The sequence below is a fragment of the Amphiura filiformis genome, chromosome 4 (assembly GCF_039555335.1).
Source record: "Amphiura filiformis chromosome 4, Afil_fr2py, whole genome shotgun sequence".
Taxonomy (NCBI): domain Eukaryota; kingdom Metazoa; phylum Echinodermata; class Ophiuroidea; order Amphilepidida; family Amphiuridae; genus Amphiura; species Amphiura filiformis.
Window position 1 is genome coordinate 49593630 of NC_092631.1, and position 16598 is coordinate 49610227.

Genomic DNA, 16598 nt, shown 5'->3' on the forward strand with positions numbered 1-16598 from the left:
AGTTACCGTCATAAAAACTCCCTCATTATAAAATGAACGAAACTTGTTTACAACTTCACGTATTCTGTTGCGGCGTACTGCTAGCGCGTTGCGTATTCCGCACTAGTCTCGCATTACAGCGCCAATACATACGCGCACCTCTACAAGCGTGTAAGGCATTATCAAGACGCATGATGACGTGGGGTCGTCTACGGCCTGATAAACGGCACCCGAAATCTTGCGATTGTCCAATCAAAAATGTGTCTACGAACTAGACCACTCCCACTGACTAAGAATATGGGATGCCCCAATGCCCATATGCCACTATTATAAACAATATTTTTAAAAATACTCTTTAAATTACATATGAGCCAAAAGTGATAATACTATCTACTGAAGATAGCAGTGCAATATTGATCCTACTCTCTGATAGTATAATTTTTCAATAGGATTTAAAAACAGTTTCACTTCAATATGGGATGCCCCAATGCCCATATGCCACTATTTTAAACAATATTTTAAAAAAAATCTCTTTAAATTACATATGAGCCCAAAGTAATAATTTAATGCTATCTACTGAAGATAGCAGTGCAATACTGATCCTACTCTCTGATAGTATAATTTTCAATGGGATTTAAAAACAGTTTTACTTCAATATGGGATGCCCCAATGCCCATATGCCACTATTTCAAACAATATTTAAGAAAAATCTCTTTAAATTACATTTGAGCCAAAAGTAATAATGCTATCTACTGAAGATAGCAGTCAAACCTACTTCCTGATAGGTATTTTATACTGAAGTCAGCAGTATCACTAGTATAACATTATTTTTATGGCACGGTGTCACTAGTATGTAAATCAAAAAAGTAATATGTTGAGGGATTAGGGACCGATCGTTATTTACGGCAGGGGGGAATGGGCGTTTTGAAAAAAACATTTCCCCGTTGTTTTCCCGAATTTCTCCATTTAAAACTTAACAATCCCCTTCTAGTTCAACAAAAAATTTGTGTTTCCCCTCAAGACCCCAAAAAATTTCGGGTTCCCCCTCAAGATGCCCATTCCCCCCTGTCGTAAATAACGATTGCTCCCTTAGTGCAAGAAGGCCTCATCTCAAATAGCTGCCAGGTGGCGTATTGTTAGATGAATATAGAATGCAGAAATGGTCAATTATCAACAGGGCAGCTATTGCAGAAGCCTAGAACCCTCTTACCCTAATTCTTCTATTATTCGCTGTCGTAGTGCACGTTAGTAACCATTGGTTACTGCTCCAAGCCTAGGCTCCTACACCTGTTCCGAATTTTGATATGCCATAGGCTTTGTGTTGTGATCAATTTGATCAGTGGTTCGTAACAAAGAAAGCGTGATCCAGTTGACCTGGCAACGGCCATATTGTAACGTGCACTACGACAGCGAATAGGTTGCTATTCATTAGAAGATAGATTTGAGTAAAAGTACCAAGGTTAAGAGAGCAGCTTTAAATTTTGTTATGATCTGTCTGCTGAGTGTAGCTCTAAATGCTATCTACTGAAGACAGCATTATCCAGAGATGCCACTCTTCAGGTTTTAACCTGAATTCAGGTTTTTTGTAAGTCCAAATTCCCATGTTTTTATTTATTTTCAGTCCGTTTGGGGGCTTTTTGGTCTGCATTCACATGCTTTTTTTGGTTTTTCTCACCAGTTTCAGGGTTTTTTTTTGAGTGAAACTGAGTAGCATCGCTGATTATCAATTAATATTAGATAAGATGTTACAAGCAACAGGTTGACTGCTAATAGAAGAGTAGAGATATCTGAAGGATGTCAGAGACTGCCCATGTACTGGCAGATAGGGCCCCATTTAGTCATTGAGGTAATACAATCTTGTTAGCGATGACGATGATGAATATTTGGAAGGAGGAGGAGGAGAAGCTATGTAACATGCATAACATCTAAAGCGTCAAAGCTTAGTCCACTGTCTTTAAGTTTAGTAATCTCTATGCTAAGGCAACATGATTCATTGTATTAAGTTGAGATGATTTTTGGAATAAAATATACACTTTTAAATTTGTATTATGTTATATGAGTCAGGAAACAAGGAGATGAGAGAGGGAATTAAGTTTAGATTCAGTGGCATTTTTACATGCCCATATTTGGCATGGTGCATCTCGTAGAATTTATCTATCCAAAGAGTATTTTTTTAATGATGTCATAATATGTGTGGATGAAAATCAAAGAGAAATTTGGGTGAAGGGGCTTCCCCCAGGGATTTCCTATTATTAAGGATTGAAGACATGCAATCTTTTGTTATCATGTAAACTTTAAAGTTAAGAGATAAAAAGATGAAATGTTTCTAGTTTTGTTAATATTTTTCAAAACTTATTACTCTCTACAAAATATTTTGCATAACTGCTCTACCCAATTATCAGCAAGCATGCTTCATTTGATTACAATAATAGCTTCATTTTTAAAACATTGCAAATAACTTGCTCTGTTAGTGTAAATTGGTATCCCCAGCATTGAATGTGTGCATTCACATTTGAACCATGAATACCAAATTTGACAGCTCCCTTCTGATGCAAGAATAAAACTTGTTCACATTTTCAGATTTGTTGTTTAATAAATTGGTTTCATGTTTTTCATTTCCAGGTTTATTAGCTTTAACTAGCTCATTTATGTATGTTCAGAAAATGCCAAAATCTGTGTTTTTTAGTTTGTTCTATTCTGGCAAATACCCGATCGTAGTGTTGAAAATATAATTGTTTTTTATTATTGATTTCTTTATTACAGAGCACTCCAAGAAGATCTCGAAAAAGTGCAACAAACAGTAAAACAGGTAAACGAGGCGAACAAAACTCAACAAGTGACAACACCTGGCGCTCCGGTCCAAAATGGCGCAGTATGCCAAATTTGCCATAAAACCAAATTTGCTGATGGTGTCGGACATTCCTGCAATTATTGTCAACTCAAATCATGTGCAAGATGTGGAGGACGGGTAACACTACGCTCAAATAAGGTAAGCGATAGGTTGTGGGTTCGAATCATGTTGCACAGGTGACGTGTTGTCTTTTATGCAGAAAGTTAGCGAAGCAATTTGAAGGACTGGATTTCTTGTGACTCTGTCAATGCAAAGACAATGCTGTTATATGTAAAGTCAAAATATTCGAAGTTTATACTAATTTATTATATATTTCTTTGTAAATTGCGCTTAACTTGTAGTAGAGGTTTGTATAAGAGATCGAGATTGTACATTTAATTTGACAACATTGTATATACGTATATATGTTTTTGTAAAAAAGGTAGTATATTGAAATATTTTGTTATTTTTCTAGTTTAAGTTTTATTGTATACATACATTGAAGTAGATGATAATACATGTTGTGAGATTGGAAAGTAGTAAAACAAGTGAAACACCTTATTTATTTTTATACTGATACCGTAAAGCGTTAGCCTAATGGTGCTATTGGCTGCCTTAACATAATTGGAATTTTCGCACAATCTAAAACTGCTCTACTGTACAAATCCCACCAGCAAATAAGGGCATGTACCCTTTATTCTTGTTGGGATTTGCAGAGGAGGGGTTCTCTATTTGTACATGAAATTTATCCCAAGGCAAAGGAGCCCATGTGCGCCATGAGGCGAACATTTACGGTATTGTGTGCCATCACATGACAAATGATCATGGAACTAAATATGATGCTGAAGCTATAAACAAGAAATTAACTATCCCGGTTGAAATCCATACACCCCTATGGAAGACATGGCCTTCTTAATCTCTCACACGGGGGTGTGAATTTCAAATGGGACTACATGTACATGAATGGATGATTCCATTTGAAATTCATACCCCTTTGTGTGAGATTAAGACCATGTCTTCCATAGGGGGTGTATGGATTTCTACTGGAATTGCTAGCTATTGAATACCCACCACAGCACACCCTGTGCAGGGGTTAGGGTTATAGTTATAGGTTGTGGAGAGTGTTAGGGTTAAGGTAATGGTGACTGTTAGAGTGCAGTAGATATTCTGTAGTTAATCAGAATATTCTATATCACATGAAGGTTAAGGTTTTAAGAAATAAAATATGTTTGAGAGTCACTTGTATATGTAATCAATCAAGCCAAATGAGTTGTTTGTCGATTCTCGCAAAATCATATTTCACTCTTAAAGGGACATTTCGTGATCCACAGCCTCATCCCCCCACTTTTCCCAAAAAAAGTTGAGATTTTTACACCACTGGATACCTCTGGCTACATAATGTTTATGTACCAAACATTTCTTGCAGATTAATTCGTTTAGCAAAAATATCGCCAAATTTGAATTTCGTTCTGGTGCACCAGAACGAAATTACAACACATTGTCTTTGGAGCAGTGTAATACACATAATCATGCATAACTCGCAAAACGCAAAAATCGGAATCAACTGAAATTTTGGAAATAAGCTTTTTTCGTGGATATCTACTGAAAAATGTCATAAAAAGAGGATGCTAGGATCACGAAATCCTCCTTTAAATTTACCATTTTATTTGCCTAATTAATATAGACAATAATATGATGACAATTTTATTGAAGGTGGAATAGGCTACTTCAGTTGAAATCAATATACCCTGTATTTATATGGAAGTCATGATCTCAATCTCCCACAGAAGGGGTGTAGATCACCCATTCAGGTAACTCCATTTTAAATTAAGATTAAGATTAAGATCATGTCTTTTATAAGGGATGTATGGATTTCCAGAATAGCCCAATTGCTTTTTTGTTAATGTAAATCTCATTTACACTTTGAGGGACAAACCCAGGGGACAAACAACTCCCTTTTCTTGACTACTATTTCATATTGTTATATTTATCTTATAAAATATTTTACATTCAACTGGTTCTGATCATCAGATGTATATTTTGTTAGGCCAAAAAAAAATAATGGTTTGTCTCAAAGCTCATGAGTTGTTTGAAAACATATGCGAAATGCAATTTTTTTTCCGACTTTTTTCATGATATTTGGAGAAAAAAAATCTGATTTTCGTCGAATTTTTCTGGAAAAAGTAAAAAAAAATTTTGAAATAAAAAAAATTCTGCATTTCTTTTTTTCCAAATCTCACAATTTTACAAATGTGCGCGCGAGCTTTGAGACAACCCTTTTTTTTTTGGCCTTATAGGTACATGTATGTTGCAGTCTAAGTTATCACACATAATGTTCATGTTTATATTGCTGGTAATGATATGTTGTAATTTATCTATATGAAAGTCAATGTATATTACATGTAAATAAATAATGTTAAGTATAATTTGTCATTTGGGTTATAATGCATGTGCATAATTGTCCTTGCTTGTTTGCCTGGTGGACACACACTTGGGTCCTGATGGGACCAGGCTCAAACAAATTGCTCAAGCCAAGCTAAAAGGCTTATCTATATGCATGCTGGTCTGTATGGAAAGAAACGGAAAAGAAAAACAGAACTGAAGAAAAAGAACAATTAAGGAAAAGAAAGGCTACTCCCAACAAATAAAGCTGACACAGTACTATTTACTAGTTATCCAAAATGATAATAAATATAGATAATGCGAAAGCTGGCATATAACTTTCTTTAAAAATGATAATAAATATAAATAATGCGAAAGCTGGCATATTACTTTTTATTTTTAAAAAACATAAAAAAGAGGATGTTGTAAAAATGAAATATCACCAACAGACACAATGCATAATCATATTTAACAAAATGTTCACAGGACTCATGAGCAACAAAATATTTGAATAACAACAAATAACCAGGATTACTAATTTGAGGTCAGTGTCAATATAATTTTATCAAGTACTGCATTATGATTGGAAAGAAGCCAAGATAATGGCACTGAGTGTTATTAGAAATACTACGATAACTCAAATGCGCTATCAATCCTGGGGCATTAGAGTCGTTATGATCAGATACTGCGACATTTCTCTGAAGTGCAGCGATCATAACTTGTGTTCTTTGAATAACATGGCTTATACACTAAGTAGTGTACGATTGGTCAAGAACCGTGATTTGTTTGGTCATAAACAAGCGTTCATTGACCCACTCAAAATGAAAACAATTATTCTGCTTTCTTTTTTTCTTTTAGACTCAAAACATATATTCAAATGCAATGTTTGGTCATTTACAACCCGTGTTCCACGTTTTTGAGCTATTTGCGATTCGGGACATGCATAATTAATTGCTAGTGACAGGTTTTTGTGCATTGTGGTCTTAGATTTCGATCCAAACTAGTTTTTGTCAAAAATGATCTCTTAATTGATTGGTAAACAATGTATAACAGATTGTCAGAGTTAACCGCATTTGATTCTTTGAAACATCAGTTTTAATCAGCCATGTATATAGCTGTCTTGTATCGTTTACTGGACACGCGATAAAACCATGTCTGTTTTGGTCATCAGTTGGGTGGTGTAACTCATAGATAAGCTTATAGGTCATCAGGAGGAGTGGAGGTACGGGACCGTTTGATATTTAAACTGGGGGAGTGGGAGTTTTAAGGGGAATCCAAAGTTTGTTGGAGTCTTGAGGGAGGAATATTGATTTTTTTTACTTGAACCATGAGAGGGGAATGTTTAGTTTTATAAAATGAAGAAAAAGGGGAAAACAAGGGGTAATCCAAAACAAAAACATGTATGCGTACGTGTTGTTTGTAACACAGTATGTATATGGCGTGCTGGACGGTCATACACACATCAAAGGACCATACCATAGCATGTCCGATGGAGTGACATGCATTGGCGACATTGGCGCTGGTAGAAAATTCCAATTTTCTTGCTTTACCTCATTTGTTCGGCTCAAAATTAAAAGGGGACATATCTGACATTAAAAGCTATAATACAATATGGCTACAACTTGCCCCTAGTTAGACTGAAGGAAAAACATGGACACAAATATTTTGCCAAAAATTCTTTGCCCCCCCCTTACACATGCTACATCCCAATTTGCAAAGCTTATATGGTCTAGATATATGTTGCGAGTGCAGCGAGCAGGAAAATTTGCATATTAAAGCGTTCCCGTACTGTTTTCCGAAGCCTTTTTAGAGCGTTTTATTTAAAACGCTCCCCATGAATGTGTGCCAAAAAATACCCTCCCCCCAGGGCTCATAATTATTGCACAGCCCCTAAATAGAATTGCACCAGAAACTTACATATTTCTTGAATGGAAAAAGGTGATGGACTTTTACAATTTTTTGGCTTGAATAGGAAAAGTCTTGATTTCTTGAAGTTGCATGAACCTATTTTTGCCAAATACCTCTAAACATGGTTTGAAATTATATTCTATATTTTTTGCAAGTTTTATGGACTAATATTGGACATTTATGCAAATAAGTTGCGTATGTCATTATCATTAAACAAGCTTTTAATTTGTATCTAATGCAATTACATGAAATGAAATGACTTTTGAATACTGTGCTAGAATCATGCAACTTGTATGCGATGTCTGTCAGACAAATTAAAAATAGTATCAGTTCAATTTTTGCCATCGATTTATTTCAGTGAATTTAAGCTTCCCTAGATCAGAGAGTTATTATCGGTGATACTAACTATAAGTTGTACACCTTTTATCATGCAGTAACGGTGTTCAACGTAAGATCCCAGATTTTGAGTGAATACGATGAAAATTCATGAAAATTTAGAACGGAGTGAAAATTACATTAGACATTTGATTAAATTGGGGTGTAGGGAGTGCCAGGAGTGTTGTACAATGCTAATATCTACCACACTACACTATAGATGATCCCAATATATGCAGCAAGAGATAGCAGCCATTGCTATGCGGTAGAACACTGTACAATACCGGCTAAATTATGATTTTGTTTGAAAATTGCTCTTGAATTAAAAACAACATAAACCATATCAATTTTAGGATTAATGAGATTGTATAAAGCTGGTTGAGCTCATGATGTAGATTTCTCCGTCATTTTGGTTCAATTTTAAACACTGAATGGAATTAGTGCATAAAATTGTCTTGCATAACCACCTTGTGTATATCGCTCATGATTATAATGTGAGTAAAGAGTTAGCTTTACTGGCTAGCAGCGCATCTACTGCACGTCTTGACATTTACCTCAGCCAACAAATTTATGATGTTATTAAATTTCACACCCATGACGAATTTGTTGTTTTAGTGCTTCAAATGTTGAAACTCAGTTGTTCTGCATCGGTATTTAAGTTAGAACTTTCAGTGAAAATACACAAATGTGTATTTTGGTTGATAGTTTAATTTGCTGGTATCTTTTTTTATTTCAAAAGCAAACATTTTGATATCAAAAATGGTATGGTTTGGGGTGAATTCGGTTCGACAACCTTTTTTTCGTTCTTTTTCCTTCTCTATCAATCTCTCTTAGTCACCCTCTCTCTCTTAGCCTCACTCCCACACACTCTCTATGCTCTAAGCACTGAACTCGAATGATTTTAATAAATGTGGCATGGTGCGGTGCCGTACCAGGGCTAGGGTTTGACAATACACAGTTATTTTCACATTGGCATACACCTGTAATTAGATAGTCCCAAATCATTTATAAACAAAATGTAACATATTCTGACAATTGAATTATCTTATTATGAAATTGAACTATTGGTTTGATCTTGAACTGAAATTTTATACCAGGTAAATTTAATTATTTGAGTAAAATTTGCGGGCTTATAATATAATAATGTCTGTATTCAAAATCTCAGACAGTGTGATTACATAACATCAAAATAGATCAACAATAAGGCTTCATGCAGGAAACCAGACTGTACAAAAGAGTAATCTCACAATAACTATATACCGATTCATGGAAAATAATTTTCACAAATATTTTTCAAAATATATGTTAGAAATATATGAAAATCAGTGTGATGGGATTTCATTGGCTATGAAAATAAGTTTTGTTTTTTTATTCAGGAATAATTGTATCTTATTAATTCATTAACTGATAAAAGACCAGCAATTCAGATGTCGGGTGGGTGGGGGTAGGGGGCCGGGGATGTGATTTTGATTTGATTTGTTTGGGTTTTTGACAACCCTGGATAACCCAAGAAAGCCTCTATTGAAGCTTATTTCCATTGGGGTCCATTTGAACACTGGGACGGGTTGGGAACAGTCAGGGATTAACACCCTACTCTTTTTGAAACTGGCTGCGAAATACATGTACAGGTATGGCTCTCTGCACACAGGACCGACGGCTTAACATCCCCTTCGAAGGACGGAGTACTTTCATGATTCATTTACCCAATTCTAAATGAACCATGGGGAGAGAAGTTGAATTAAAGTAGAATTAAAGTATACCTAACCATTGCGCCACGCTCTCCCTAGTTGTGCAGCAAACATAGGTTACATTTTTGTATATGGATGGATCATTTTTCAATGTTCCCAACTTTTGCCAAAAACTAGCCCTATTTTGCCTAAAATTTTCACAATTTGCCAAATATTTTGGGAAAAGTTGTAAATTCTGGCCATTTCTATTAAATTTGGCAGAAAGTTTGGACTTTTGGTATAGTGTTAGGTCCAAATATCTTGGAAAACTGGTATATAGTCTGGGATGGGTCCATCCACTTTCAAATTTTAAGCAGCACACACCTACCCAAACCAAACATGAGTACCCCCCTGGGTAGGGGTGGGGCATGTGTATTGTTTATTTTACAGTAGGCAGATCATGATAAACAGATCAAAGAATCTGATGCTTTTCACACTTCAAGATTATATAGGCCTCTGTGTTAAACTCATTTACTTTCAAAATCGCTATCACGATTGACCTTTTATGGCCAACATCCCCGGTGATGAACGGATTACGAGGGAGTCAGAATGGCGACAATGACCTTCTTAACATGCTGCTACTGGATGTCACAAATAATCTCCTAATATTAAGGTCAGTTTTACCTATATGTTTATTTGAATGTAGGTTATTGACAATTGCCTCAGGAAATGAGAGAGTATATATTTAGCAACTGTGTAGAACAACAATTGTATGATAAATAGCGTCATAACTAGCAAACGGTTTGGCATGTATTGGGGGAAGACGTATTACATTAACCGGCAAACGGGCTTTCATGTATTGGGGGGAAGGGGTATTTCATTAACTGGCAAACGGACTGCATGTATTGGGGGAAGGGGTATTACATTAACCGAAATGGGCTGGCATATATTGGGGGAAGGGGTATTTCATTAACTGGCAAACGGACTGCATGTATTGGGGGAAGGGGTATTACATTAACCGGAAATGGGCTGGCATGTATTGGGGGAAAGGGGTATTACATTATTTGGGAAATGGACTTTCCTGTATTTGGGGAAGGGTAACCGGCAAACGGACTGCATGTATTGGGGGAAGGGGTATTACATTAACCGGCAAACGGACTGCATGTATTGGGGGAAGGCGTATTACATTAACCGGCAAACGGACTGCCTGTATTGGGGAAGGGGTATTTCATTAACTGGCAAACGGGCTGGCATGTATTGGGGGGAGGGGTATTACATTATTTGGGAAATGGACTTTCCTGTATTTGGGGAAGGGGTATTACATTAAACGGCAAACAGGCTGGCATGTATTTGGGGAAAAGGGGTATTACATTAACACTCAAAATCTTTTCATAATTGTGTCCCACAGCTTGTTTTGAGGTTTATATGGCAGAACCATTGGGCTATTCTATTTGAAACTACACCCCCCTGTGGAAGATTTAGATTATAGGCTTTTGCAAAGGGTGCATAGGTTTTAAATAGAATAGACAATTGGGGAGCATCCCTTTGAATTACTCACTTCAGATGTGGATGATATACATAAAGTCATAATCCAGGGGGTGTATGAGTTTAAAAAGTAATCAGTCCTAGCCAATTCCATTTTAGAAACACACTCCCTGTCGGTAAGCTCCCAAAGTGGTTTGGCAGATTTCAAATTTGCGATTTTCACAAAATCCAAAAACCACTGTTGTATGATAATCAGTTCAATATAAATATAAGCTTGTGGTAGAAAGAGCAGTATGGGAAGTAGCAGTATCAGGACTCTCAAAGAACCCAGCCCCGACGGCCACCCAGGATTTAACCCAAATTTATCGCGCAACCCAAAACACCCATTTATATTTCAGCCAGACAGGTAAATGTATTTTTAACATGACATGTTATGTCCTGTCTGGTTGCTATCATTAAGCTAAGGTGTATGCAGGGCAAGTCAAATTTATTTCAAAGGGGCAAGTGGATTTTTAGGAGGACTTGTCCAACGGGCTAGCAACTTCTTCAAAAAAATGTGTGAAGTCTGAGCAGCACGGTATGTAAACTGAGCTCAAAAAGAAACTTATAATTTTTTTTTTTTTTTTTTTCACAAGGTCATATCTTAAAATACTGTCAATCAAAATGAACCAAAATTACACACAGGATTACCTTAATACTCTACTCAAAACACATGTCAGTAACCAAGCAGTTGTCCAACTGACACAACAGCAAAATGCACTGTCATGGGACAGCTTCCTGGACTTCCTTCACTTTCACAGCCCAACATTTGGCACCCAAGACAAACAATCTGTGAGAATGCACACAAGATCCTTGCACAGATGATAAAACGGTGCTGCTTTCTACTTTTCATACACTTTTTTCATGAAACAGGGCTGGGCTGTGAATGTGGTCCAGGAAGCTGTCCCATGTCAGTGCATTTTGCTGTTGTGTCAGTTGGATAACTGCTTGGTTACTGACATGTGTGAAGAGTAGAGTATTTAAGTAAATCTGTGTGTAATTTTGGTTCAATTTGATGGACAGGATTTCAAGATATGACCTTGTGAAAAATTATAAGTTTCTTTTTTGAGCTCAGTTTATGTACCTTTGATCAAATTTGATCATTAATACTAGAATCTGAATCATTTTACGGTTCATCTGATGAGACACAGCACAGTTCTTTAACCCCCTGAGCAGTGAGCACTGCCAATCTAACATTGCCTCTGATTGGTCAATTACGTGATATATTCACTCTAATCACCAATCAGAATGGAGCTTTGCAAACAATTCACTCTAATTTTTTTGTGTGGTGAAATTATTCTAACAATGTTGCTGATTGGGCCAATTGATAATGAAAACTTCTTTTTGACCAATCCGCAGGTAGTTCTCATGGTATACACTTATAGAATGACCTATGAATGTGTTGGGTATAAATAAAAACTCTTACTATACAACTTAACCCTCTCCACACTGGGGTCAACTGCAGACAACAAGTTACAAATTGTCTTTAAAAAATTCAAAAAATTTCAGAATTGTACATTTTTATGATCATATTTGGAATCAGCATGATATATACATTAAAATGACTGCATTAGCGTTGATCTTTCTTGAAATCGGGGGCATTCAGCCTGAATTGTCAACAAGTTGCTGAAAAGAACAAAAATATGTCATTTAGCATGTCCCCCTGTCCACAGGATTGACGCCCATTAAAATGAGTATAAACAAACCCAGTATTGGTTTTTGAGATATCTCTTGAGGCCTAATATCTAAAAACCAAAAAATCAATATTATTTGATATCAGAAGGACATTCCTCGTATCCAGAATGCAATTCGATATGTCTGACGTGCTCTCAGGTCCCACAAAAATACTGCGCAAACGTTGCTATCCGATTCCTTAAATAGATGAAAAATATAGCTCTCAAAAGCTTAACTTTGTTTTTACCCGCTGTGTTATTCCCCGAGATATTGTGTCACATTTACCCTGTTTTTACTTTTATACTTTGTTGATGTGACACCGTTGTGGATCCATCCTTTGGTTCACTGCTGGTTATTTGGGTTTGGCATTACCCCATTTTATATCTCATAGGTTAAACAGATAGGTGCAGACTGTGAGGTCAATGACACTTATTTTCATATCGTCTTACATTTTGTTCAAATTAAAAACAATTTTGACACCAACGCTTACTTTTTTTATCTTATTTGTCTTTTACCATGTTGATTTTTAATTGCCCATTAAATCAAGCAGATTTATGAACATGTATGAATATATAAAATCCCAATTGCAAATATTAGTATTATTTGGGTTTGGAACATTACCCTGTTTTATGTCTCAACAGTTAGACAGATAGGTGCAGACTGTGAGGTCAATGACACTTTTTTTCTTATCATCTTACATTTTGTTCAAATTAAAAACAATTTTGACACCAACGCTTACTTTTTTTATCTTATTTATCTTTTACCATATTGATTTTTAATTGCTCATTAAATGTAGCATATTTATGAACATATATGAATATATAAAATCCCAATTACAAATATTTGACTTCTTAATATTATAATTTCCTTGAAAACAAATCAAATTGCGACAAGATATAAAGCTCTTAAATGAATATTGTTACAAATCTGAAAAATATGTTAAACAAAAATTGTATGTAAATTCTGCAGTAATTCTACTGTGAACGGTGTTCAAATTTGATTTTTTTTTTGTCATTCTTTCTTTCTGCAGGAAATTTGATTTGCTTTTATGGCTATAAATGCGTATATAACACGCTTAGTTCCAGAAATGTCAAATCTCTGTAGAAGTATCAAACAATTCTCAAATTTTCTGGGTGATGCTTTTATAGAAAGGTTCAACGTACGCAAATTCATCCGCCCGGCTTTGCTCAAGTTGCAAAGATACTTTGATATGAAAATATAATTACTGCGTAGTTTCATTGATGAAGAAGATGAGAAACCTAGTTATGAAAATTTTATATCGATTGCCTATGGTTGTTTCATTTTTGTTAAAAAATGTGAAAAATGGCATTCAAATAATTATAAGTCTTGAGCAATGGCTGGTGAAATTAAAGAATTTTTGTGTCCCAATTTCATTTTTTTGACAATATCAGTCAATCATAGCTGACAGTTTTTGAATGAGGTAAATGTTCCATATTGATCAGAACCTGTTGAATATGTTGCTTTGCTTATGGGTAAAAATGTATTACAAATATGAGCACGTGGTAGTTAGGCTATATGAGTAAATTTCTACTCTCAGAAATATAGAGTCACATTTTTATGCCTCCACCGTGAGGCATACTGTTTTTGCAATGTCTGTGCTTCCATCCTTGTCCTTTCATGCTTCCGTCCTTCACTCCTTCTGCAGTGGCGTACCGTGGCCGCCCCAACCCCGGGGGGGCTGAAGAAAATTCAATTTTGCCACCCCTTCCTCAACAGCCCGAAAGGTTGACCGAATTTTTTTCTCGGTCGTTTGAAAAAGTGAAGAGCAAAACAAAAAATACAAAAAAAACAAAAAAAGGGTTTCAGACGCTAGCGCCCTAAAAGCAGCACATTTTGATGTATAGTACCATTTTTTCAAAATTTTTTATGCTTTATCAAATTTTCCGCCCTTTTTTATTTACTAATTCTTTTTGCCGCCCCCTTCGTTTTTGCCGCCCCTGTTTTTGCCGCTCCTTCTTCTTCCTCCGCCCCTTCATTTTGGCCGCCCCCTGCTTTTACCCGGGGGGCTGGTGCCCCCAAAGCCCCCCCCCCAAAATATGCGCATGTTCTGTCAACTATACTGAAGTCAAAGGTCATTTAAGGTCAACTTGTAAATTTGGTCTCATATGAACAGTTCAAATCCTATTGCAACCTAACTTGGGTCATAGCTGCACTATAGGAACCCTCATCTATTAGTGGTGTTCAAGTTCATATAGTGAGGTCAAAGGTCATTTGATGTCAACTTGTAAAATACCATTATTTTAGACTTTTGGTTAACATTTGGTCTCATATGAAGAGATGAATAGGTATGATTAAATTGAAAAATAAAGCACCATTATTTCAGGTCTACAATTTTGCTTTATAAGAAAATAATGAAGTTTCTTTATTTTGAAAAGAGAAAGGTGTGGATGAGGCTATTAATCAGTGTTCCAAATAGTTAGTTGTCTGGTCACCCAACAAAACCAACATGAGCCGTAATTTTTGGTTTTTACCGGGGGAGGGGGAACTGGGGGACAAGATTTCTGATTGAGGGGCTCTATACCGCCACTGATTGTGGCAAGTATTTATGTATAAAATGTTTTGAAATCTACGAGCAAAAAAAAAACAAAAAAAAATCTGGTGGGCAATGTAAAACTATGACAATTTCATGCTTAAGTTAAACACACCCATCAATCAAGATAGCCATGTCTTTAAATGAATTTTAAACACATAAAATGTACCAAAACCCTGAAATTAAGTTTTTTAAAACAAATTATTACATTGATTTGGGAATACACTTTATGTGCAGTCACTGACATTTTGCTAATCAATATAGGATAATAATCTGCAGTAACCTTTTCTTCCCTGATTGTATTTAAATTTCATACAGTCAGTCTTCAAAGAAAACCATCGTTTTTGCTCTTCGAATATGCCCGCTATATAGCTCATCCATGCATGTAAATTTCCCCAGGTTTTAGTCCTAATGAGTTAAATTATTAATATTAAAAGGATGATTCAACTTTACAAATATGCTTATGTTTGATTAATGATTTGGCTATGCCAGTTGAAATCCATACACCCCATGGAAGACTTGACTTCAGTCTCCCATACAGGGGGTGTAGACTTCAAGTGGAGTCACCCATGCAGATAACATCATTTGAAATACACACTCCCTGTGTGGAAGATTAAGGTCATGTCTTTGATACAGGGTGTATGGATTTCAATTGGAATAGCCTGAATTTATGGTTTGCATAAGGTGACAAATTTTTAGTTCATCATTGTTTATATCTTTTTTGATGCATTCATGAAAAATAATGAGGAACTTTTTATTGGAAGGTTCTTGAGGATCGAATTCTAATTGCTTAATTAACTTTTTTATTGACCCAAATTAATTGTTTGCGCTTTAAAAGTTGTACTTGAAAATTGAAGAAAAAATGGACCAACTCCAGAGAACAATGTGGGCATGAACGAGAGAGAATCAAAAATTAATTTTTTTATGGCGTAAGAGCAAGGTACAGGTTGTTTTGAAAGGGCAATAACATAACTGTATGAAATATGACATTTTATTTGACATTAATGTATATCAGATAATGGGTATTGCACATGGTGTTATGTATGGACAATAAATACATGTAATCATGTAATGCTGTAAGGTACTTATTTGTAAATTAAACAAAATATTTTAATTTCAAATATTTCACATGTGTTTGTATAGAAAATTTGATATATGTTAAAGGTATTGTAGAAAATGAGTTGAAGCTGTAAAAAATATCACAAACAATATTGAGTTAATAAAAGTATTGTTTTGAGACCCAGTGGCGTAGCTTCATAGGGGCTGGGGGGGGGCCAATCGATCTCAAAATTTAGAAAATCCCATAGGAAAATTGCTGAAAAATGGTTTTGTGCCCCCCCCATCAGACCTGGTACCCCCCAATCATGGTTGGTGCCTCCAAAATATGATGAACCACGCTACACCACTGTTGAGACCCAACTGTGTATCCATCACCTTATAGAACACAGGTGATACTCTTTTTTTTCTCGCTCTTATCTTATTTTTATTTCCATGGTCTTGCAGTTCTTGAGTTAAGGCCAATAATATCAAAGCGAAAGTTTTGGTCATTTTCCCCCTCCTTAGAGAAATCATGCACATGTAGTAGAAATGACACCTCTGATATGAAACCATGGGATCTTCTTTATAGAATCCATATGATTCCTCTTATGTGTCAGCTTTATTTATCTCAATATTTGAGTGCAAACACCGCTGGTTGAATTGCTAGGGG

General features: G+C 35.8%; 1 protein-coding gene across 2 annotated transcripts in view; it reads left to right on the plus strand.

Moving 5' to 3' along the window:
* The window catches only part of LOC140151015 (regulating synaptic membrane exocytosis protein 2-like), a 129321-nt gene that overhangs the window by 43723 nt on the left and 69000 nt on the right, over positions 1-16598 (plus strand). For both annotated transcript variants that reach the window (XM_072173204.1, XM_072173206.1), the window contains exon 2: positions 2743-2968. In XM_072173204.1, coding sequence (XP_072029305.1) covers positions 2743-2968 — 226 coding nt within the window. The remainder of the gene's footprint in view (positions 1-2742; positions 2969-16598) is intronic.